The sequence below is a fragment of the Manis javanica genome, chromosome 7, assembly GCF_040802235.1.
Source record: "Manis javanica isolate MJ-LG chromosome 7, MJ_LKY, whole genome shotgun sequence".
Lineage (NCBI taxonomy): Eukaryota > Metazoa > Chordata > Mammalia > Pholidota > Manidae > Manis > Manis javanica.
Genome location: NC_133162.1, coordinates 42,215,640 through 42,239,234, shown reverse-complemented (window position 1 = coordinate 42,239,234; position 23,595 = coordinate 42,215,640). Strand labels below are relative to the sequence as shown.

Sequence of the window (23,595 nt, the reverse complement as noted above, 5' to 3'; positions counted from 1 at the left end):
CCCCCAGTTCTTTCTGCCAGGCCACCCGCTCTGGAGAGTGGCTGTCTGAGCGGAACCGCGCATGCGCCATATGCCCAGGCAGCGTAGGACCTCGTCGGGTAGACATACGTGGGCGGGGGCTGGCGCCTTAGTGAACATGGCGGCTGGCCGCGCCCGAGCTGTGCTTGCTGCCCTAGGAGTGCTTAGTGTCTGCGAGGCCGGCGGCTTTGGGCCTGTAGGGAAAGGGAAGACCGGTGCGGAGGCGGAGTGGGCGGAGCCGTGGGATGGTGCGGTTTTCGGGCCGCCCTCGGCGCTGGGCGCGGTGGGGGTGGCTCGCAGTTCCGGATTCCCGCGGCCCGGGAAGGAGGAGGCAGTGGACTTGCCGGTGCTGCTGTGGTGGAGCCCAGGGCTGTTTCCCCACTTCCCGGATGATTCGGAGCGCATTGAGTGCGCGCGCGGCGCGTGCGTGGCGTCCCGGGACCGACGGGTACGGGGAGACTGGGGGACACGCGCGCTGCTCTTCTACGGCACCGACTTTCGCGCGTCCGAGGCGCCGCTACCGCGCCTAGCGCATCAGAGCTGGGCGCTCTTGCACGAGGAGTCACCCCTCAACAACTTCTTGCTGAGCCACGGCCCGGGCATCCGCCTCTTCAATCTCACCGCCACATTCAGCCGCCACTCGGACTATCCGCTGCCTCTCCAGTGGCTCCCCGGGACTGCCTACCTGCGCCGCGCGGCGCCTCCACTCCGGGAGCGCGCGGAGTGGCGCCGCCGCGGCTACGCGCCGCTACTCTATCTGCAGTCCCACTGCGACGTGCCAGCGGACCGGGACCGCTACGTGCGCGAACTCATGCGCTATATCCCGGTGGGTGAGGGGTAGGGCTGGGAGGGGAGTGGGCGCGTCGAGCTGAGGCCAGGACACCTGGTGTCCAGGCCGACTTGCTGTACCCTCCTAACGACCGTAGTCTACCCCGCACAGGTGGACTCATACGGGAAATGCCTGCAAAATCGGGAGCTGCCCACTCCTCGGCTACAGGACACAGCTACAGCTACCACCGAGGATCCAGAGCTCTTGGCATTCATGGCCCGCTATAAGTTTCATTTGGCCCTCGAAAATGCCATCTGTGACGACTACATGACAGAAAAACTGTGGCGCCCCATGCATCTTGGCGCCGTGCCTGTGTACCGTGGCTCTCCCACTGTTAGGGACTGGATGCCCAACAATCACTCCATCATCCTCATTGACGACTTTGAGTCACCTCAGAAGCTGGCAGAGTTTATTGACTTTCTGGACAAAAACGATGAGGAATACATGAAATATCTGGCATACAAGCAACCTGGGGGCATGTCCAACCAGTTCCTTCTGGATAATCTGAAGCGTCGGGAGTGGGGAGTGAATGATCCTTTACTGCCTAACTACCTCAACGGTTTCGAGTGTTTCGTCTGTGATCACGAACTGTCTCGACTCAATGCCGAGAAAGCCCACGCAGCCTCTCCTGGGGACATCCCTGTTCCAGAGCCTCACATTGCCCAGCCCTCACACATGGACTGCCCAATGCCCACCCCTGGCTTTGGTAGTGTGGAAGAGATTCCAGAGAGTGACAGGTAAGGACACCTGGCATCCTCTGCGACCATCAAATCAATGATTTACTTACTTGCTTACTGTGGGCAATGAACTAGCCCTAAGCGCTCAGGGGATACTGGATAAGGCAGTTATAACAGCCTCACTCTGCCTTTGAGGTGTCAAGAGCCTAGTTGGGGAGATAGCAAACTGAAAAAGCTCATAAATACCTAAAATACAATTCAAGGGAACAACATGAAAATCAGCTTATGTGGGCAGTGTTTCCAACAGTGATTCAAAAAAGGTTTTAAACAGAGAGGGCCTTTTCAGGGAAATGAAAAGGGACAAAGTTAAGCAGATAAACTGGGGTGAAGCTATACATAGCCTGAATACCAGGCTCAGGAGTTGGACTGTCCTAAAAATCAACCAGCTATTTATTGAGCATCTTCCATATGGTGGGGCTGGGTATGAGAAATATAAAGATGAGCATTTTGAGGGAGGTTGTCTACAGTAGTCAGGGTTTACATCTGTTAACCTGGTGTAGTTATTAATAGCATCTCCTTTCGCTCTTAAAAGTAAATTATGTTTACCCTAGACAGAATAGAAAGAATGCTTTCAAAAAATAGTAATGGTGTGGCAATGTGGATTGGAAGGGAAGTGAGGAGGCTACTGCAATGGGGTGCAGAAGGTGGTGGCATTGGGAAACAAAGTCAGCAAGGGCTGTAGGGGTGGGAAAATGTTAAAGCTACTTGCTGAAAATCACATCTGGTGAGGGAGATAAAAGGTGAAGCTTGAGAGAGGCTGCTGGAATGGCCTGCAGAAACCAACTCGGACAGTTGGATGGCAGCAGAGTGCTTTTATATAGGCTGCAGGCACATTTGTCCTGGCAATGGAGCCCTCCATCAAGTCATTTGTATCTAGTTTATGCTGAACGAAGTATGATTTACTAGAGGAAAAGTATAAAACATATAAAAAATAAATATTTAGGTTGTGTCTTATCTAGATATTGGATGCCACTGCACTTTATTGAAAAAAAAAATACAACTTAAAAGGTAACTATCTAAATATATTACCTTGCTTTCCTTAGGGAGACTACTGCCTCCTAAGTCTGGCCCCTGCCTGCCTGCCTATGAACTCCCTCCACATTTGTAAACCAGGAGCAGGCAAGTCAGGAAGTATAACTCTGTGTAGGCTGTGTGATATATTTGTGTTTGTGGCTTACTGTCACCTGGACTAGAACTGGATTTAATTCACATTTACTTCCCTATGAAGCACAGCCCTGTCCTAGCCAAAGCCTACTGTATCTGTTTAAGATTTCTTTGGCCCCATTAAGAGAAAGGCAGGATTTATAGCTATGCTGAGGTTCTATAATCCAACCCCCATTTTGATATTTCAGCTGGAAGGAGATGTGGCTGCAAGATTATTGGCAAGGTCTGGACCAGGGGGAAGCTCTTACTGTCATGATCCACAACAATGAGACACAGCAGAGGAAATTTTGGGATTACCTACATGAGATCTTCATGAAAAGGAACCAAAATATTTAATTACCCTTGTGAGAGCTTTTAACTTGGTAGAGCCAAGGAGATGGAAGTCCTTATTCTACCATGGAAAATTAGGAGCATTCTCTGCACAAACCCATAATGAACATTGTTGTATCATGAATTAAAGGAATTCCAGTTATATTCACTGATAATTTTATCCTAATGATATGTAACCAGTGTGTCTGCTTTTGGTAATAGGGCCTCTCCTCAAGGAGAGATGAAGGCAGCTAGTGCTGGTTTAGTGGGAAACAGAAGCCTAAAAAATCATCTTGATTCAATGTGCTGATACAACAGACCTTTAAAAGAATTGCTTTTCTCTAGCCCTTTCATCTTCTCAGTTGTGATTGAAAGTATACTACTTGGCTACACATGAGGTAAGATGGGCCAGGTTTAGGGTCTTAAAACTTCTGTGCTATTCCTTAAATCCCTTATTACTCAATACCTTTCCTAATCTCTCTTCTTCATCTCCTTACTACATTATAAACTGTTATGTTGATGGTGATGGTGGTGAAGCAGATTCCTGGCAGATTGTAGTCTGGTTCTCTAGAATTGTATTTTTGATCATTTACTTTGCCTTTCATGTCAAACTTTTTATTTTCAATAGGTTTTTCTTTCCTGATTTTCCACAATTTCTGATGAAGATGCAGCAGTGTTGCCACCATTCCCACTTTCATTCTGTCTGCATTAAACTGGGTATAGATTTGACAGCTTTTCTTATTGCTACTTTGCTTCTCTTCTATGGCATATCTGGAATTCCTTCTCTTTATGACCAGAAAAATTCAGTGGCAAAACATATATCATGTCAATTTAATGAACAGTCCTACTCTATTTTAGGTTAGAGATGGGGACTAAGGCTGGGAATGATGGTAGAAAAATATTTAAATGACTTTGAAATGTTAAAATAGGCTAGTGTGAATCAAAGTGCAAATTTCTAAAAGTCTTTGTTCTTTTCTGTCTGCATTAATGAACTCTTCCCTTTATTATTTTTAAATGCTAAAAATGTCCCATTGCCCCCAGAGTCATGAAAATTATAGTGGGAAAAACAGCCCAGCAATATAGCTCTAGTAATTATCTCATATTCTGCAGCACTTTTCACTTTAAGTGGAATGAAATATTCCAACTTCATTTATTCTATTACTGATAGCCTTCTATTCAACTTTATAATACTAAGACTAAATTTTGATGGGAGCCCACCCAAAGCCCTAAACTGAAGAGGATGAGAGGCAATCTCAAATCTTAAAGATATTTAAGCCACTACAAGTGGCTGGTTATATAAAAAGCTATTAGTCAGATTTGGAGATGTAACCAAATCCTTCTTTTGCTGTGGTTTGAAAATACAACTTAATGGGTAGGGAGACCATTAGCTTTTTCTAGGGCAGTAGAACAAGAAAGAATACCTTGGACCTTAGAGCTACCTGGTTATAATGTTGTAATGTAAATATACACACACTAGTTTACAATCAGATATATGTTAGATGCTTCAACAACTAGGGTCCCACACTTAGTATTGTGACAACTAAGGATGTGGTCAAGGAAAGCTCTAATTTAGGCAGGATTTCACTGCCAGGGTAAGTGGTTCCTTTTTCATTTTATTCTTTAGTTAAAAATGCCCTTCACAACAGCGTGAAGTTGGTTTTGTTTGGGGTTTCGCAGAAAAAAACAAAAGGGAAAGATAGACCTTCAAAATCACTTATTTGATAGAGTTGAGACCCACTAAAGAAATACATTTAAGACTCTGATTTCTAAGCTTGCAATCTATTTAAATGCAGGTGATTTGTAGTGTAAAATATGCATTACGCAAGTGCAAAGGCCTAGGACTCAAATTTCATGATGTGCAATAAAAAGGTTAAGTGATGGTTATACAAAGTGTAGTATCATCCCTAACTTTCCCTAATTACACCAGTTCATATTGGGATTCCTTTAGCACTTTTATGTACAAAGTGGGCCAGTTTACTAATGACTGTGGCTGGAGAACACCTGCCTTGTGGTTAGTGCTTCTCAGACTTTCTCCTTTATTCCTATCACCATAAAAGTATTCAGAAAAGAGCAGGGTAAACCAGGTCCTACATTTTCACCAAGGGAAAGCAGAACCAGGAATACCTACGGGATACTTATCCACTAAAGGCTTTGCTTCCCCTAGGAGAAAGCAGGCAATGTGAATTTTCTCTGGTTTAGGACCTAGGCTGTTCTGTATACAGCATCAGACTTGCAGTTACTGGTGGTAGTGCTGTCCGATAGCTACCAGTTTTATTTGTGCTGCTGGAGAGTGGGTGGAGCATGGGACTGACGCCTTTATTACTCCAAATATGTTGCTATTTCCTATTATCTCAGGTTCATTTTGTATAATAAATGTTTTCTTTTTAAACAGTGTCTTCTGCTTGGTTTTCTCTTTGCTGGGTATTGTTATTAAGGCTGAAAATAAATGAATGAGGTTATTCTGATTGGTATGAGCTATGAAGAAAATAAAACAGGTTGCTGATGGCAGGGTATCAGGGAAGTCAGGGCTTCTCTGACAGGAACTGAGACTCAATAGAAGAAAAAAGAACCAGTCATGCTGAGATCAACAGGAAGATCACAAATATCTGTGATAAATGATTTTTTTGCACTCAATTTTACGCAAATAAATTTGTCCCTCCAAAGGAGTCATGAACTACAAGCTTCTTCAAGTTATGCTTTCATTAACAGAAACATTTTTGGCGCTCATTTGTAAATACCTTGAGAATCCGTGGCACATCCTTGAACTGTTTTGTAAACAACTACAAGTTACATAGAACCACGTCTGATGAAGCATCACAACAGAAGGGACAAGTCTATAAACAGGAATGATACCAAGTATCTTCACAGGACTGGAGAGACAATTAAATAAGACCATGAAAGCAAAAATGCCTAAACTTCACCCTACCCAGTGAGATCCTTAAAAATGAGCAAACGATATCCAAGGAGTATCAGCTGTTTAAATGAGCCAAATTTTTCTTTGCGGCTTCAGAGTGGTTCAAAAGGTAGCCAAAACCAACAGTCTTTGAAAGCTTTCTAAAAAGTAACAAAAATCTTTCCAAACCTAGTATCTTAAAGTCATAGTTTTACTCGCTCCCATCCTCTCTGCCTTTACCTATGTCAGTCACCTAGTCCGGCCCGCTACCACGTTAGAAAAGTTCATCTATCGGGGCCCTTTCCTGGGCGTTCCCGGCCCAGTACTGCCCCGAGCTTTAAGGGCTCGGAGTCCACAAAGGAGCGGCCTAGGTCGGCGTACGAATCCCAAAGATTTTCCTCCGAACCTGCACGCGGATCGGGGTGGCCAGTGTTCAAACTCAACACCTGGGCGACCAGGCCAGGAAGAGAATGAAGGGCAAACAGGCGCGAGCCAAGCTCTCGTCTAGCAGTGCGCCGAATCTTGTCGAGCTCGTAAGGGTCACGCAGGGTCACGCACTGCGCTGCAGAGCCTGCCGGGAGCTCGGTGCGCAATGGCGACGCCTTCTCTGCGGGGTCGCTTGGCGCGGCTTGGAAACCCACGGAAGCCTATACTGAAGCCCAACAAACCCCTTATCCTAGCTAACCGTGTCGGGGAACGACGCCGGGAGAAAGGCGGTGAGCGGTCAGAGCAGAAGCCGGAAGGGTCCTGGGAGTGGCCGGGAGGGAGGGCGGGAGGGTTAAGGATCTCCAGGTGTCTGAGTGTATCCCTGTTTCGCTCCATCAGAGGCAACCTGTATCACTGAGATGTCGGTGATGATGGCTTGCTGGAAGCAGAATGAATTCCGCGACGAGGCATGCAGAAAAGAGATCCAGGAGTTTTTCGATTGTGCTTCGAGGGCTGAGGTGACGAAAGACTCCTCGGGTGCCCTCATGGGAGGAGAATGGGGGCGAAGGGATACACGTAATGATTCCCCTGCCTTTTGCTAGGTGATAAGACAGTCCCTCACATTCTAAAAGGGCGAGTTAAGTTTTGGGGAGCTGTTTCACTCACGCCAAAGTGGGAAAGGTTACGGCTTTGAAGGCATTGTGATCTTGAGTGATTTGTTTGACCAGATGTAAAATGAGTTAATACCCACTTTACAGAGTTTTGTGCATGTCAAATGAGAGAATGAATGGGAAATTTAAATTTCTGCTCTAATAGACATTATTGTCTTAAGTAGAACTAAAGATAGTGAAGGACAGAGTTTTGGTTTCCGGCCTAGACTGGCATGATAGCTTTAGATCATCCAGTCATTTGTAAATCCCAAGTCCCTTTTGTTGAAAGGGGACTGGGAAGATGACGCAGATGTCTCCAGGCTAGCCAGTATCTTTGTGTGTTTTGGGGTTTGTGAGAACTATTTGTCTAGGTCAGGACAAACTTTAGTGCTGTCATTTTTGTTTTTGTTGTCTCTTCAGGCAGCCCGAAAGATGAGATCAATCCAGGAGACCCTGGGAGAGTCTGGGCGTTTGCCCCCCAAGAAGTTGAATAAATTATTACAGAGGTTTCCTAACAAACCTCATGTCAGCTGAAGATGGAGAAGCATTTTCAGTGACTGGACTATAGCTTCTGAGAACTGTACAGAGGCATGTTAGAGACATTTGCCCTGCCACGCTCCATTTGAAGGGTGAAAGAAGGCAAAACACTTTTTTTCACCGTTTGGAATCAATGAATGGAAGTTATGCTTTATTTTGAAATAAAATCTTCTCAAGAGAACTTGGCCTGTTGTGGATTAGACTCCCTCCATACTTGAACTTTGTGTCCTTCCTTAGGCTCTGGAAGTTTCTTTGCTCTCTGATTTGCCCCAGGAGCAGGACAAAAACCTTTGTCTTGTCCTGCGTTTGAAGTCTCTTACACCATTTAGTGCCCCTGCCTTTGATGCACTAAGGATGTTGAAGGCCATCTATATGCAGTTTTTTTGCCATCACCTGTAAGTATTTAGTGACTGTATTTTGTGCATAGCCCTTGCAAGGTGCTCCCAGAATAATCAGTTCACAAACTGATGCCCCAAAGGTACTGCAGATGTAGTTTTTTGGCCTATACAGTTAAAATTTTGTTTTTAAATTAGCTGGCCACATTAAAAAATAGGAAAAATGTCTTTAAAAAAACACCTTTTGCTTTTCTTGAAAAAAATAATCAAAAGATATGGCAACTGTGGCAGTAATCAAGTAGAGCTGATTATCTTTTGTCTCCATTCTTCAGGGACTTGGCTACTGATTCTCCAAAATATTGAAACAGACTTAATTGGCATTTATCTCCTTTGATTTCATTAAGTTATCCATCTGGTTACTGAAGGCATTTACTTTTGTGACCCCTGATATTAGAAACAATTGCATAGCATTTTATGTATACTCTGCTCTTTCAGGAATTACTGAAAAAGGAGTTAACCTTGTCTGTGTACCTTACAGCATCAGATGGGCATAGTGATCAGTGGAGTTTTTAAAGCTCCAGTGGGATAATTATTAAGATTAAGAAGGAGTTGCCTCCCTGACCCCTTACAGCCACCTCCTCCTGTAGTTTTTATCATCCATGGGTAGAGCACTGGACAATTGCCTGGTTCTGCAAGCTGAGGCTTTCTGCTGTAGGAAAAAGCTCAGTGCATAGGCACTCTGTACTAAGTAACCTAGGCTCAGTAGACACCCAGTAAGAGGTCTGAACATGGATGGGAAAAAATTTTTACCTTTAACTACAATTGAAATTTAGCATCTCAGTTAGGACTGTGGGAAACAAAGTGTCATTATCAATACCTATATGAAATCACTTTTCATATATTACAATTAGTTACAGATATCTCTATCATTGGTACTCATCACTAGCTTCAAAATTGTGGTAGGTACTACATTTGCTGCTGGGTCTTATTTAATGTGTAAATAAAGTATACTATGTTAAAAATTTGTTAACAGATTGATGGTTGTATTTCAACATAATCATTTTCCTTTGTAGTTCTTAAATTTTATGTATTTATAAACAATCTGAGGAGGACTTCAGGGATTTCACCAGGCTGCTTAAAGGGTCCATGGCACACAAAAAGGCTAAGGACCATTAGACTCAAATGCCTTACTGACAAACCGTACAGCCATTTGATGAAATCAAATGCTTACTTTTCCTGGAGCTTCCCCAATTAGAGACCCTATAAAAGTCTTTTGGAATGCAGTGTTCTTGACTACAATTCCCGTAAGGTGATGCGGCCCCAGGGCCTATCCGGTGTTAGGACAATAAATCCACCCAATGGTTCCTGTGTTGTCTCTTGACAGCCTACGAGTCCCAGCATGCATGGCAGCTGTTTATTCTTTGGGGACATTAGGGACGCCGAGTTATTGCTGGGATTTGTAGTTGTTTCGTATACCTCCGGAGTTGGCTCCGTCTTACGGTATATGAGGGTGGGTTAGAGGAAAGAAAGCAGGAAATGCAGCAATGAAATAAACCGGCTCCTTACATCCGTCCGTACCGGGTTAGGTTCCCGAGCACGCGAGGGCGGAAGTCGTTGTGGCCGGCGCGGCCGGAAGTTCAGATCAGCTGATGGGGGAGGCGGTGCCGCAGCAGTGGAAAGGCCCCGGCTGCCGAGCGCCTAGTCCGGGCCCTCGGAGCCTAGCCACGATCCCCGTTTGCACCTCGCAGCTGGGCGAGGTCCGGTCGTGTATCTCTCCCAGACCTGAGTCCTCGCCCGGCACGGCCGCCCTGAGTGCCCCGGCCACCCCCAGCCCCGGCTCGCCCCTCAGGCCCCGGGCCTCCCCAGAGCCCCCGGCCGGCGGCCCAGGCCCCGGATCCGCGGGGGGGGACCCGGCCCCGGGGGGTGCGGGCCCCATGGAGCTGATGTTCGCTGAGTGGGAGGACGGCGAGCGCTTCTCATTCGAGGATTCGGACCGGTTTGAAGAGGATTCCCTCTGTTCCTTCATCTCCGAGGCCGAGAGCCTCTGCCAGAACTGGCGGGGATGGCGCAAACAGTCAGCGGGGCCCAATTCCCCCACTGGCGGCGGTGGCGGCGGTGGCAGTGGCGGTACCAGAATGCGAGGTGAGGGTGAGCTGGGGGAGGGGAGCGGGCAGGCCCTGCTCCGGCCTTGCTGGAGAGCTGACCCTGCGCTGGAGCTGTCCCGGATCGCGAGCTGTCCCAAGCTTAGAAAGGACTTGAGGACTCGCTTTTCCGGTCTTCCTGGGGTTGGCTTCTTTACATCATCGTGCGCGCGCGCGCGCGTGTGTGTTTCGGGGTGATGGATGGGAAATCCTGGGTCGGATAGGATTAGCAATGGAAAGTAGATCTTCTGTCGTTAATTTGCCTTAGAGATGGGGTAAAAGAGAATACCCTCTGACTTGGGAATTCTTACTGAGTTCAGCTTGAGGCAAGCCAGAAAGTAGACAGAGAGAAGAGAGGGGGTGAGTTGTGAAGAACTGACCACTTGATGTGTCACCCCATAGCAAAGTGGATTGAGGGCTTCTTGTTTCAAGGTGATCTCTGGTCCCAGCTACACCAAGAAAGGATTCCACCACCCAGAGGAAATTGGAAGTGAACTGGCCTGTGAGGAGATTCCATAGTCACATAGGTCTAGATCAGAGGCTTGATTTCTGGCCATATTGAACAGCTGTCACAAGCCAAGGCTTGGACCAGTGTTTTAGAGCCTTGTATTTCCATCATCTGGGGCGTGGGGAAGAGTGTGAGTAATTGTCTCTGAGGTCTCCTTATAAAACACTCTTGCTATTTGCTGTGAGTTTCTTTCATTCTTGAATCTTCAGTGAAGTAACTGATTTAGTACTGTGAAGAATTTTGCTTTTATTGGAAGGGAATGAGGAGGAGAGTGATGGTAAGAGAAACTCTGCAGGCTGGGGACTCACCACATCCTTTCCCACCTTCCTCATTGCACAGTTTTTGTCCTGGGCCTCAGTGGAAACTGATTTTTTTCCAGCAGTTGAGGGGTTAAGTTTGTGATCTACTCTGACCATTCCAAGAGTCCTGTTTTCCAAACTGTCCCACAGAGATATTTAGCATCCCCTTTGGACAGAAAAAATTATCCATGTGACTTTATAGGGGTGGCAGTATTGAACTTTGGTTGGAGAGGGAGCATATGCTCTCTGTACACAAACACAGACCTAAGACAGTTTCACTGTGGGTCTTCTGTGGCCTGTCTGCTTCTTTCATATATCTGCATGTGTGGGTAGCCTTGGGGCTTAGAGCTCCCTCACTTTGAGGGAAGTAACTGAAGTCACGGTGGTTAAACTGGACAGGTTAAAATCTAGGAAAGCATGCCATTACCCCACCCACTCCTCCTCTGTCCCGAGCTACCCTTAATTGCTCATTTGTAAAATAAGGAGATTAACTTTTTTTAAAGGTTCCATTCAGCTCCATGATTTTCTGATCTGTCTTCTAATCTGACTAGCAATTTGGTGAGATACGCAGTCTGTTGTGTTTCACTGCTTTTTGATTAAATTAGTGTGGGAAACCTTGAGTGGTAACTCCTTCCTATTCCAGGTGATTCCAGGAGCAGCAGCTAGGTTCCCTTGAGATGACCTATCTTCCCCTAAACCTGGGGCTTCTATTGTGGGCAGCCAGGGTTCAGGGGTGCCAAAGGAAGTGCAGTCTCTCTTGCTTCTGGAGGTCCCTCTCTTAATTCTTCTGGGCTTTATCTTACCCCCTTAGGTAGAGGCCTGGAGTCATCTAGAGAAAAGGCAATAGTAAAAAAACAATTGGAGAAGAGAATGCCAGAGGGGAGACATTAACAATGTAATATGAACCTAAAGTGCTTGGTATATGGGAAATTAGATGCCGAGCCATGTGAGAGAGCTTACTTGCTACAATTCTGGAACACACCTGTTTGGTTAGCTGTTTCTGGGATCTCCCTTGCATCTTCTGTTCTAGACCACAGGCAACAGGCTGTGGGCCAGGGTGGTTTAGCTCTCGTTCCCCAGCTGGAGTCTGAAGGGTTGGTGTACCCTGACAGGGGGTCCCTTGGATTTTCATGTAGATCTCCTCTCTCATGGTAAAGGTGGGGCCCGTGATGTCGCACTGCCATTGGTGCCAGGTAGTCAAGGTCCTTTTCGTTTCCCCTTCCTGCCCCTCATCTCAACCTTTGTTTCCAAAGATGGACTGGTGATCCCATTGGTGGAGCTGTCAGCAAAGCAGGTGGCATTTCATATCCCATTTGAAGTGGTGGAGAAAGTTTACCCCCCAGTGCCTGAGCAGCTACAGCTCCGAATTGCTTTCTGGAGTTTCCCTGAGAATGAAGAGGATATTCGGTGAGGCTAAATCATGTCCTGATATGGTGGGGAGGGGTGTTCTGATATTCCATACTATGTGCTGGGCTTCCCACAGAACAAAGGAGATACTGTATCTGGGGCTGTGCTAAGAAGAAGACAGAGAGAGGTGGAGTGCCTGGGATTTTTCCCAAGAGGGGTTGACTCTCAGGAGAGAATGCCCTGGGCATTGTGGGCTCTGACAGGGGTCTATAGAAGGTTATTTGCTGAGTTGCCGCTGTGTCCTCTTCTTCACTCCCAGGCTGTATTCATGCCTGGCCAATGGCAGTGCAGATGAGTTCCAGCGAGGGGATCAGCTGTTCCGCATGAGGGCTGTGAAGGACCCACTGCAGATAGGTAAGGATCCCATCATGCCCTGTGGCACACCCCACTCATCCAAGCCCTCTCTTATGAATTAAGGACCCACTACAAGAAGCTGAAGCCTGTTATCTGAATAACTGCAGGGCCAGGATTGAGGGCAGAGACTCTTGATGGCTCTTTCTGACCATACCCATATTTCTCCCCAGGGTTTCACCTGAGTGCTACAGTGGTGCCACCTCAGATGGTCCCCCCCAAAGGGGCTTACAACGTGGCTGTGATGTTTGACCGCTGTCGGGTCACTTCCTGCAGCTGCACCTGTGGGGCTGGGGCCAAATGGTGCACTCACGTCGTGGCACTCTGTCTCTTCCGCATCCACAACGTGAGGCCCTCGCAATTTATCCTGGCCCTATCCTACGCTCCATTCCCCCCTTCTCTGCTGCATGCCTGGCCACAATGTGAGCCCCCTCACTGCCTTGACTCTGCCTCTGTCCCCAGCTGCAGCATCAGCAAGCCTTTTCTCAGATTGTTCTGTTTTCCTGTGTCCCCCTCTAGGCTTCTGCAGTCTGTCTGCGGGCTCCAGTCTCAGAGTCCCTGTCTCGGTTACAGAGGGACCAGCTGCAGAAGTTTGCTCAGTACCTCATCAGTGAGCTCCCTCAGCAGGTGAGTGAGGTTGGCACACCCTCTTCCAACTAGCTCCAGCAGCCTTCCTGTTAAGCCCAGGCCTCCTTGAGCCCCACCTATGCCTTTGTCCCTTTCCCCCTCAGATTCTCCCCACAGCACAGCGTCTCCTGGATGAACTCCTCTCCTCCCAGTCAACAGCCATCAATACAGTGTGTGGAGCCCCGGGTGAGTGTGGTGAGAAAGAAAAGCAGCAGGAAGACAGCAAGCTGGTAGTGCAGAGCACTGCTCTCTGAGGGCTTACTGTTGGCAGGGGAGTCCAAAACCCAAGCTCTAGGTGACTGACTGCCTATCACCCACAGACCCCACAGCAGGGCCCTCTGCCTCTGACCAGAGTACTTGGTATTTGGATGAATCAACACTCACTGACAACATCAAGAAGACTCTGCACAAGTTCTGTGGCCCCTCCCCTGTGGTCTTCAGGTAAATTGGATCTCCTCATGCATTCCTCAGCCTGATAGATACTTTATTCTATTAATGCCTGTTTTCCTTACCTTTTATTCCCCACACTAGTACAGTGTCTGGCACACAGAAGCTGTCACAAATGAACTAATGAATGGTGATGATTTTATATAATCACAGAGTGGTCTGTTCTTAGGTAGAGCAGGAGTTACTTTTCTTCCTTTGAGAGATGTGGAAACTGAGGCAGAAAGAGATTAAAGATTTTCATTGTGGATGTCCTTTTTTCCCTATACTCTGTATTTTTGGTCAGGACCCCTTTTGTGTTAAAGCCCTGTTGCATCTTCACCTGCTGTATATTCAGCCCCATCTTTGGGTCATCCTTTTCCACTCTACCCCTTTCACAGTGATGTGAACTCCATGTATCTGTCTTCCACGGAGCCTCCAGCCGCGGCTGAATGGGCATGTCTGCTGCGCCCTCTGAGGGGCCGTGAGCCAGAGGGCGTCTGGAACCTGCTTAGCATTGTACGGGAAATGTTCAAACGGAGGGACAGCAATGCTGCCCCCTTGTTGGAAATCCTTACCGATCAGTGCCTCACCTACGAACAGGTAGTCTACAGAGTTGGGTAGCCCCATGGTGGTTCATACTCTGTGTCCCGTTACCTCAGTCCCCTCTTGGTGACAGGGACACTGGGGAGGCTAATCTGTCTTCCTCCAAGCTATTAGGTGCATCTCAGAGCCCTCTTTGTTTCCAGATAACAGGTTGGTGGTACAGTGTGCGCACATCAGCCTCACACAGCAGCGCCAGTGGGCACACAGGCCGTAGCAATGGGCAGTCAGAGGTGGCGGCCCATGCATGTGCCAGCATGTGTGATGAGATGGTCACACTGTGGAGGCTGGCTGTGCTGGACCCTGCACTCAGCCCCCAGCGGTGAGTCTGCCCCTAAGCTCACCATAGCTCAGAGACTGGGCCAGCCCAGGACAGACTGAACCCTTATCCCCTTGTATGCACACAGACCATTCTTCTAGTCCTAAGGAAATGGGAGGTACTGAACATTAAGGTTATCAGTGTTTTATGAATCCTTTTTTTGACTGGCTTTCTTCCTTCCCTCCCCTAAATAGCACCCACTTTCCAAAATCCCTGAGTATTGGAGTAATGTCTGTGGGGTTGAGTGAAGAAGTGCATTTGTGGGTCCTTCCCTGTGCCCCCCTCTGGGGTATACGCCTCCTCTATCCTCTTTCGTCCCTTCTCAGTGCAGAGTGTAGCACCCTCCGCCTTGGCAGCCTCCCCTGCTTTGTCCCCACAGCCGCCGGGAACTGTGTGCACAGCTGCGCCAGTGGCAACTGAAGGTGATTGAGAACGTGAAGCGGGGACAGCACAAGAAGACCCTGGAGCGGCTCTTCCCTGGCTTCCGGCCGGCGGTGGAAGCCTGCTACTTCAACTGGGAAGAGGCTTATCCACTTCCTGGTGTCACCTACAGTGGCACTGACCGGAAGCTGGCACTGTGTTGGGCCCGAGCTCTGCCCTCTCGGCCAGGTGCCTCCCGATCTGGGGGTCTGGAGGAATCCCGCGAGCGGCCCCGACCTCTTCCTACTGAGCCAGCTGTGCGGCCCAAAGAGCCTGGGGTCAAGCGCAAGGGATTGGGTGAGGGGATCCTCTCATCGCAGCGGGGTCCCCACCGCCTCTCCGCTGAGGGGGGAGATAAGGCCCTGCATAAGATGGGTTCAGGTGGGGGCAAAACCAAGGCAGTGGGTGGGGCTGGTAGTGGGGGTAAGGGATTAGCAGGCAGTGGGAGCAAGCGACGGCTGAGCAGTGAAGACAGCTCCCTGGAGCCTGATATGGCTGAGATGAGCCTGGATGACAGCAGCCTGGCCCTGGGTGCAGAGGCCAGCACCTTCGGTGGATTCCCTGAGAGCCCGCCACCCTGTCTGCCTCCTGGTGGCTCCCGAGGCTCTTCCACCTTCCTTCCTGAACCTCCAGATACTTATGAAGAAGATGGTGGTGTTTACTTCTCAGAGGGGCCTGAGCCTCCTACAGCTTCTGTTGGCCCCCCTGGCCTACTGCCCAAGGAGGTCTGTACCCGGGACAACCTCCCTTCCACAGATGAGAGTGGCAGTGGGCTCCCCAAAACCGCAGAGGCAGCCCCTGCAGTTGGAGAGGAGGAAGATGACTACCAGGCATATTATCTGAATGCCCAGGATGGTGCTGGGGGCGAGGAAGAGAAGGCCGAGGGCGGGGCTGGGGAGGAGCATGACCTGTTTGCTGGGCTGAAGCCACTGGAACAGGAGAGCCGCATGGAGGTGAGGGGACTCTGAGGGCGCTCTTTAGCCACAGGTGGGAGAGGGGCCATCTAGCCCGAGTTGTGAGTGTCAGAACTGTGACATGACTGTTAAAGAGTCCCGTAGTAGGCTCCCAGCTGGCCTCCATGCCTGCAGTCCATTCTTGTCACTACTTCCACATAGATTTTCCTGAAATGTCTGTGTCACGCTGCTGCTTAAAATTGTTCAGTGGTTTCCCGTTGCCCTTAGTTGAAAAATGAAGGTCCTTGGCATGACCTATGAGGCTTCACTTGGTCTGATCTTTGCATGCTTCTCCAGCCTCATCTGGCTTTTGTCCCTTATACTGTAGTCAGTTGAACCATTCCTGTAGCTTACAGCTTCCCATGCCCTCTCTCACATCCTTACTTTTGCACAGATTGGCCTTTCTGCCTGAAGTGCTCTTCTCTCACCTTACCTAGTTAGCTCTTATTCCTTCTTTGTCTCAGAGATCTTAGAGATCACTTTAGGAAGTCTTCTGTGAGATTGTCCCTCTGCCCCAAGTCCCAATGAGGTATCCTACCCATCTGCTCCCCTCTTGACCTTTTGAAGTAGTAGCTGGCTTCACACTGGTTTGTGTGTTTATGTGTGTTTGTCTAACCAGAATGTGAATTCATGTGGTATACCCAGGACCAACACAGGGCCTAGCACATAGCAAGTGTTCACAGGATATTTGCTGCATGAGTAAGGATGGCATCCTATCCTTGGAAGTTGGCACTTCAACCTCTCTGGTGCCCATGTCCTCTCTCCAGGTATTGTTTGCCTGTGCTGAGGCCCTGCATGCACATGGCTATAGCAGTGAGGCCTCCCGCCTCACTGTGGAGCTTGCCCAGGACCTATTAGCCAACCCACCCGACCTCAAGGTAGAGCCACCCCCTGCCAAGGTGAGAGAGACCCTCTTTCCCTTTCCTTCCCGCTTACCCCTAACCCCCTCCATGCCCTACCCCAAGTGAGAGCCTCCTCCCTCCCCAAGGTGAGTCAGACTCATCTGCCTGCCTCCTTCTGCTTTCCATCTGTAGGGCAAGAAGAACAAGGTATCTACTAGCCGTCAGACCTGGGTGGCTACCAATACTCTGACCAAGGCGGCCTTCCTATTGACAGTGCTAAGTGAGCGCCCAGAGCATTACAACCTGGCCTTTCGAGTTGGCATGTTTGCCTTGGAGCTACAGCGGCCCCCAGCTTCTACCAAGGCCTTGGAGGTCAGAGGATCTGTCTGGGCCTTATTCTGCAGTCTCCTCAGAGCCTTGTACTTTGATCTCCTTTGAGGTATTATAGCTCTGAGCTCCTTCCTGTGCCCTCAGGTGAAGCTGGCATACCAGAAGTCTGAGGTGGCTGCCCTGCTCAAGAAGATTCCCCTGGGTCCAAGTGAGATGAGTACCATGCGGTGCCGGGCAGAGGAGCTTCGGGAGGGGACACTTTGTGACTATCGGCCTGTTTTGCCTCTCATGTTGGCCAGTTTCATCTTTGATGTTCTCTGTGCTCCAGGTATGATGCCTGACTCTATAGCAAGTGGGGGTGGAGCTGGGGTAGGGGTAGCTTTCTCTGAGGAAAAACCAAGAGTCCCAATGCTCTAAATAGCCTTTAGGAACCATCAGACAACTTCATGGGAGGGTCTGTAATGAGGGTCTTGGGTTCCCTCCCTTGCCTTCTTTCCCATGATACTTTTGTCTGCTTGACTTACTTCAACTTTCATCTAGTGGTTTCTCCCACGGGTTCCCGGCCCCCAAGTCGCAACTGGAACAATGAGATGCCTGGGGATGAGGAGCTGGGGTTTGAAGCAGCAGTTGCTGCCTTGGGTGAGTCTGTCAGTTGTCTTGAGCATGTCTATGAGCTAAGCCTAGCCCAGGCCTTGAAGGGTATGAGACATGGGCCCTGTTCTGAAGGGGCTCTGTGATAATGGGAAAACCAGGATGACATATATGTATACTATAGTACCTATGAGACAGTCAAGAATTCAGGGCCAGTGTGTGCTCTAGGTGTTGGGTGTTACAGGGGCAGCAACACAGAAATCTAGGGAAAGACCTCAGGGAGGGGGTAGAACATGGAATGCAGGTTAAAAGATAAGTTAAGTTCTAGGTAAGGGGCTAAAATACCATGAATAAAGACAAGAGAGTGAGAAGCCCAACTTCCCTGAAGTGATGGGTATGCTAGGAAGAGTGGGCCAGGTTATAAGGGTCTTAAAAAGCAGGTGAGAGCTTAGTTTGAATGTGACAGGCAATGGACACCTTTCACAGGGGTAGAAGGTTGGACCAGGACTCCTTCCCTCACATGCCCTGGCATATTCACCTTTGCTTTCAATCCACACGCCTTCTCACAGGCATGAAGACAACAGTGAGCGAGGCAGAGCATCCCCTCCTATGTGAAGGCACACGTCGGGAGAAGGGTGACCTGGCACTGGCACTAATGATCACTTACAAGGATGACCAAGCCAAGCTTAAAAAGGTAAGGGGCTGAGGTACTGGGATTTTGACAGAGAGTGAATTTTACCATCCTTTCCCCATATTTCCAGTATAATGAGAAAAGGGCTATTCTGCCCATGGGAAATAAATAGAAATCTTGGGAACCTCTCGTAAAGAACAAAGAGACAAATGGTTCTAATAGGAGTACCTGGGCAGGGGCTGAAAAAAAAAAACAGCAGAGGGCATTAAATTATTCATTCATTTCAGTATTTATTGAGTATCAATATACTTGGCCCTGTGGTGTTATAGGGGATACCTAGGTGTGGAAGAGAGCCTTTCTCTTTCAGGAGGTTCTCCTATAGTTATACTTGGGGAAGGCTTCCTGAGGAGGATAGGAAGAAATAGAAGTCATGAGATAAAGGGCATCCTGTTACTGCTTCTCTGTCCTCCAGATCTTAGACAAACTCTTGGACCGAGAGAGCCAGACACATAAGCCACAGACACTGAGTTCGTTCTACTCATCTAGCCGCCCAGCTACAGCCAGCCAGAGGTCTCCTTCAAAGCATGGGGGCCCATCTGCTCCAGGGGCCCTGCAACCACTGACCTCAGGCTCTGCAGGGCCTGCTCAGCCAGGGAGTGTGGCAGGGGCTGGGCCAGGCCCCACTGAGGGCTTCACGGAGAAGAATGTGCCTGGTGAGGTGGGGGCTTTGGGCAGGGGGGATGAGTGGTGTGGAGCCATGTTGGGGTCCTCTTTCCTGGGCTCACCTCTGTGCCCTGTTTTTCTCTAGAGAGTTCCCCACATTCCCCCTGTGAGGGTCTCCCATCAGAGGCAGCTTTGACTCCTAGGCCGGAAGGGAAGGTTCCTAGCCGCCTGGCACTTGGCAGTCGTGGAGGCTACAATGGACGAGGTTGGGGCTCCCCAGGGCGGCCTAAGAAGAAGCATACAGGTATGACAGCACATGGGATGGTATGGAGGAAAGATTATTCCTTGTCTGACTTCTGGAACTTCTGAGACTGACTTGTCTTGGGGGGGTCAGGCATGGCCAGCATTGACAGCAGCGCCCCCGAAACAACATCGGATAGTTCCCCCACTTTAAGCCGGAGGCCACTTCGAGGGGGCTGGGCCCCCACTTCCTGGGGTCGAGGACAAGACAGTGACAGCATTAGCAGCTCTTCCTCTGACTCCCTGGGCTCCTCCTCCTCCAGTGGAAGTCGCCGGGCCAGTGCTAGTGGAGGGGCCCGGGTGAAGACAGTTGAAGTCGGAAGGTCAGTGGGCAGAAACACCCATCTCCTTTGGCCCACCCAGAGCCACATCCCTGGCATAATCCAACTATTATCCCTGCATTGTTCTCACTTACCTGGTCTTTCCCAATCAATCTAGATACCTATTTCAGAGAAACCCCAATCCCCATCCCTACCCCATTGCCCCTTCAGGTACAAGGGCCGCCGTCCCGAGAGTCATGCCCCCCATGTACCCAATCAGCCATCAGAGGCAGCCGCACACTTCTACTTCGAGCTGGCGAAGACGGTGTTGGTCAAGGCAGGGGGCAACAGCAGTACTTCCATTTTCACACATCCATCCTCCTCAGGGGGCCACCAAGGTCCTCACCGCAACCTGCACCTTTGCGCCTTTGAGATTGGGCTTTATGCCCTTGGCCTGCACAACTTTGTTTCTCCCAACTGGCTCTCACGTACTTATTCTTCCCACGTTTCCTGGATTACAGGTAAATCCAGTGTCTTGATATGGGAGGGGATTAATAGAGATAAGAGCCTTATCCTTTACTGACCTGATAGGAGACACTATTCCCACTCCCCAGAGATGCCCATGCTAACCCAACTCTGCTTTTCTCTCCTTTCTTTAAAGGCCAGGCAATGGAGATTGGCAGTGCAGCCCTAACTATACTGGTAGAATGCTGGGATGGACACCTGACGCCCCCTGAGGTTGCATCCCTGGCTGACAGGGCATCACGGGCACGAGACTCCAATATGGTGAGGGCAGCGGCGGAGCTGGCCCTAAGCTGCCTGCCTCATGCCCATGCACTGAACCCTAATGAGATACAGCGGGCTCTGGTGCAGTGCAAGGAGCAGGTATTTCTACAGGCAATCTGGGGACTTGTTATGGAGCATCTGGGCAGGGAGGCTGGGCATAGAGAAAGCTGATGGCCAGCTCTTGACTTCCACATCCTGAAGTTCACAAACTATCCAGTCTATGCTGTCATGGTGACACTTGACATATGAATGTGCATTCACATCAATTATGTCTACCATGCCACTCTGAGGTTAGGATTATTCCTATTTTACAGATTAAAAAAATGGAGGCCTATTATTTAGGGACCAAATGATCACAAGGATGGAATACTTAGGGATGGCCTCTGGGAGATGGTGGGACTTGGATGGGAAGGAGTAGCTAGGTTAGTTTGGAAGTGGGACTATAACCTGGGTCTTAACTTCTGCTGTCAGCAACCGTTCAATTTGTGTGAAGCATTCACTGCTCCAAACACTTAACTGTGAGCATTGGCCCTAACCTCTGATGCTTCCTTGGGAACCAGCGAACTCTGAGGGAGACGTTGGAATGTCACTTAAAACTGTCCGAGTAAAGCCCTTCCCCCTTAACCCTCTGTGCCCCTTCCTTCCAGGATAACCTGATGTTGGAGAAGGCCTGCATGGCAGTGGAAGAGGCGGCTAAGGGTGGGGGTGTATACCCCGAAGTGTTGTTTGAGGTTGCTCACCAGTGGTTCTGGCTATATGAGCAAACAGCAGGTGGCTCATCCACAGCCCGTGAAGGGGCTACAAGCTGTAGTGCCAGTGGGATGAGGGCAGCTGGGGAGGCTGGGCGGGGGCTGCCTGAGGGCAGAGGGGGCCCAGGGACTGAGCCGGTGACAGTGGCAGCGGCAGTGACAGCAGCAGCCACAGTGGTGCCAGTCATCTCGGTGGGGTCCAGTTTATATCCAGGTCCAGGACTGGGGCATGGTCATTCCCCTGGCCTGCACCCCTACACTGCTCTACAGCCCCACCTGCCCTGCAGCCCTCAGTACCTCACCCACCCAGCTCACCCTGCCCACCCCATGCCTCATATGCCCCGGCCTGCCGTCTTCCCTGTGCCCAGCTCTGCATACCCACAGGTGAGACCAGACTTCTACTGGGGGAACACTGGGAGTTCATGGGGGGTTGGAGTGGGGTACTGTGGGAGAATAACAGGATTGTCCAAGAGTCCCATAAGGTGGCGGGAGTCTGGGGGACCCAGTCCAACTAGGATACGAAATGTAGGGATACCCAGTTGTGGTAGAAGGAGAACAACATTGTAATATTTTTTTTCTTTTCTTTTGCCTCCCTTTAGGGTGTGCATCCTGCATTCCTGGGGGCTCAGTACCCTTACTCGGTGACTCCCCCCTCACTCGCTGCCACTGCTGTGTCTTTCCCCGTCCCTTCCATGGCACCCATCACAGTACATCCCTACCACACAGAGCCAGGGCTCCCACTGCCCACCAGTGTGGCCTGTGAGTTGTGGGGACAGGGAACAGGTGAATGGAGGGGAGGAACACTGGGCAGGGGAAATGGGGAGGGAATCTTCTCTGTCCCTCTTTGGGCTGTCCCTCTTTCCTCACATGGCTTTCACCCTGCCCTCAGTGAGCAGTGTCCATCCAGCATCCACGTTTCCAGCCATCCAGGGTGCCTCATTGCCTACCCTGACCACACAGCCCAGCCCTCTGGTGAGCGGGGGTTTTCCACCACCCGAGGAGGAGTCGCACAGTCAGCCTGTCAGCCCACACAGCCTACACCACCTGCATGCTGCCTACCGTGTTGGTGAGAGGAGGTCCCTTTCTGTGCCCCCAGCTGAGGTTGTGCCAGAGGCTCTTCAGTGATGCCTCCTTCCCCACAGCTAATCTTATTTACTGTGGGGTTAGATGCCAGGTTGGGATAGAGGGTGAAGAGGATGCACACTACTGTGTACCAACCCATTTTTCCTAGGAATGCTGGCACTGGAAATGCTGGGTCGCCGGGCACACAATGATCACCCCAACAACTTCTCCCGCTCCCCCCCCTACACTGATGATGTCAAATGGTTGCTGGGGCTGGCAGCAAAGCTGGGTAACACCTCCCCTCCCCAGGACCATTGTCCGCCCCCACCTGCTTCCCCCACCTTCCTATCCCAGACCTCCTTCCTAGCTCTTGCTCAGAGTTGAGGCCTTGGTCGGGTATGTGTGCGCGCGCGGGGGGCGGGGGGTTACCTCAGCTCCTGGGGTGGAGGGAGGCTCTCTGCCAGGCCAGAGCTGAGATCAAAGTTGGGTCCCTAGGGCAGAGGTGGCCACCCCCGTCTCATGCCCCTCCCCCTGCCCCCCAGGAGTGAACTACGTGCACCAGTTCTGTGTGGGGGCAGCCAAGGGGGTGCTGAGCCCGTTTGTGCTGCAGGAGATCGTCATGGAGACGCTGCAGCGGCTGAGCCCTGCTCATGCCCACAACCACCTGCGTGCCCCGGCCTTCCACCAGCTGGTGCAGCGCTGCCAGCAGGCATACATGCAGGTGACAACCCATAAAGTAGGGAGCAGGGCTGGGTGGGGCGAGGTGCCACCTTCTGGGCAGTAGTGGAACAGATCACCCAGCATGCAAGGGAGAAGGGTCCGGGTTCTGTGCTGAGTGGCTTATCCTCTGCACACCCTCTTCCAGTACATCCACCACCGCTTGATTCACCTGACCCCTGCCGACTACGACGACTTTGTGAATGCGATCCGCAGTGCCCGCAGCGCCTTCTGCCTGACACCCATGGGCATGATGCAGTTCAACGACATCCTGCAGAACCTCAAGCGCAGCAAACAGACCAAGGAGCTATGGCAGCGGGTCTCACTAGAGATGACCACCTTCTCCCCCTGAGTCTGGCCCCTCTAGGGCCCTATACAGGGACACAGGCCTGTGGCCATAGGGGCTCCTCACACAGCAGGAGTGAATCCTGGCTGGACAGATCATCCCCACTCAGTTCGCTGGCAGCCCAGACTGGCAGCTGCTCTTGGGCTGTAGCTTGGGGCCAAGATGTCTCAGACCCAAGAAGCCTAGGGTTTGGGGAGACAGCCCTGACTGGGAGGGGGCGTTGGGTGACCTCTGGTATTTATTTGACATTTATAAACATATAAACTCCTTTTTTACTCTAGTCTGCCTGGGCCTTTCCCTTTTTTCCCGTCCTTGAGCAGATGAACCCTGAACCAGGATGGGGGAAAAGTATGATCCTTGCTTAATTCT

The 23,595-nt window shown here is 50.2% G+C and overlaps 3 protein-coding genes across 10 annotated transcripts; all 3 read left to right on the top strand.

Annotated features, from left to right (window-relative positions):
- Positions 1-61: 61 nt before the first annotated feature.
- FUT11 (fucosyltransferase 11) lies at positions 62-5,451 on the top strand. Its single transcript, XM_017662997.3, has 3 exons — positions 62-844; positions 959-1,584; positions 2,937-5,451. The coding sequence occupies exons 1-3, from the start codon at positions 62-64 to the stop codon at positions 3,082-3,084; spliced, it is 1,557 nt and encodes a 518-aa protein (XP_017518486.2). The 3' UTR covers positions 3,085-5,451.
- Positions 5,452-5,616: 165 nt separating this feature from the next.
- Positions 5,617-7,744, top strand: CHCHD1 (coiled-coil-helix-coiled-coil-helix domain containing 1). 2 transcript variants are annotated; one of them, XM_073240816.1, is made up of 3 exons: positions 5,617-6,666; positions 6,776-6,952; positions 7,447-7,744. In XM_073240816.1, the coding sequence occupies exons 1-3, from the start codon at positions 6,543-6,545 to the stop codon at positions 7,518-7,520; spliced, it is 375 nt and encodes a 124-aa protein (XP_073096917.1). In that variant the 5' UTR covers positions 5,617-6,542; the 3' UTR covers positions 7,521-7,744. The 2 variants fall into 2 exon arrangements, with proteins under 2 accessions (XP_073096917.1, XP_017518487.1); XM_017662998.3 differs by having other exon boundaries at positions 6,248-6,666; positions 6,776-6,894.
- Positions 7,745-9,540: 1,796 nt separating this feature from the next.
- Positions 9,541-23,506, top strand: ZSWIM8 (zinc finger SWIM-type containing 8). 7 transcript variants are annotated; one of them, XM_017662983.3, is made up of 27 exons: positions 9,542-10,040; positions 12,100-12,253; positions 12,513-12,607; positions 12,778-12,950; positions 13,124-13,231; positions 13,336-13,417; positions 13,552-13,672; positions 14,056-14,257; positions 14,404-14,579; positions 14,956-15,721; positions 15,848-15,949; positions 16,717-16,848; positions 16,984-17,163; positions 17,266-17,449; positions 17,662-17,760; positions 18,282-18,406; positions 18,816-19,056; positions 19,152-19,310; positions 19,401-19,629; positions 19,798-20,087; positions 20,228-20,451; positions 21,000-21,485; positions 21,701-21,884; positions 21,991-22,167; positions 22,333-22,452; positions 22,774-22,884; positions 23,029-23,506. In XM_017662983.3, exons 1-27 carry the CDS (start codon positions 9,548-9,550, stop codon positions 23,487-23,489), a joined length of 5,874 nt encoding a protein of 1,957 aa, XP_017518472.1. In that variant the 5' UTR covers positions 9,542-9,547; the 3' UTR covers positions 23,490-23,506. The 7 variants fall into 7 exon arrangements, with proteins under 7 accessions (XP_017518471.1, XP_017518472.1, XP_017518469.1 ...); XM_017662982.3 differs by having other exon boundaries at positions 9,541-10,040; positions 14,956-15,949; positions 20,228-20,352; XM_017662980.3 differs by having other exon boundaries at positions 14,956-15,949; positions 21,701-21,860.
- Positions 23,507-23,595: the final 89 nt, after the last annotated feature.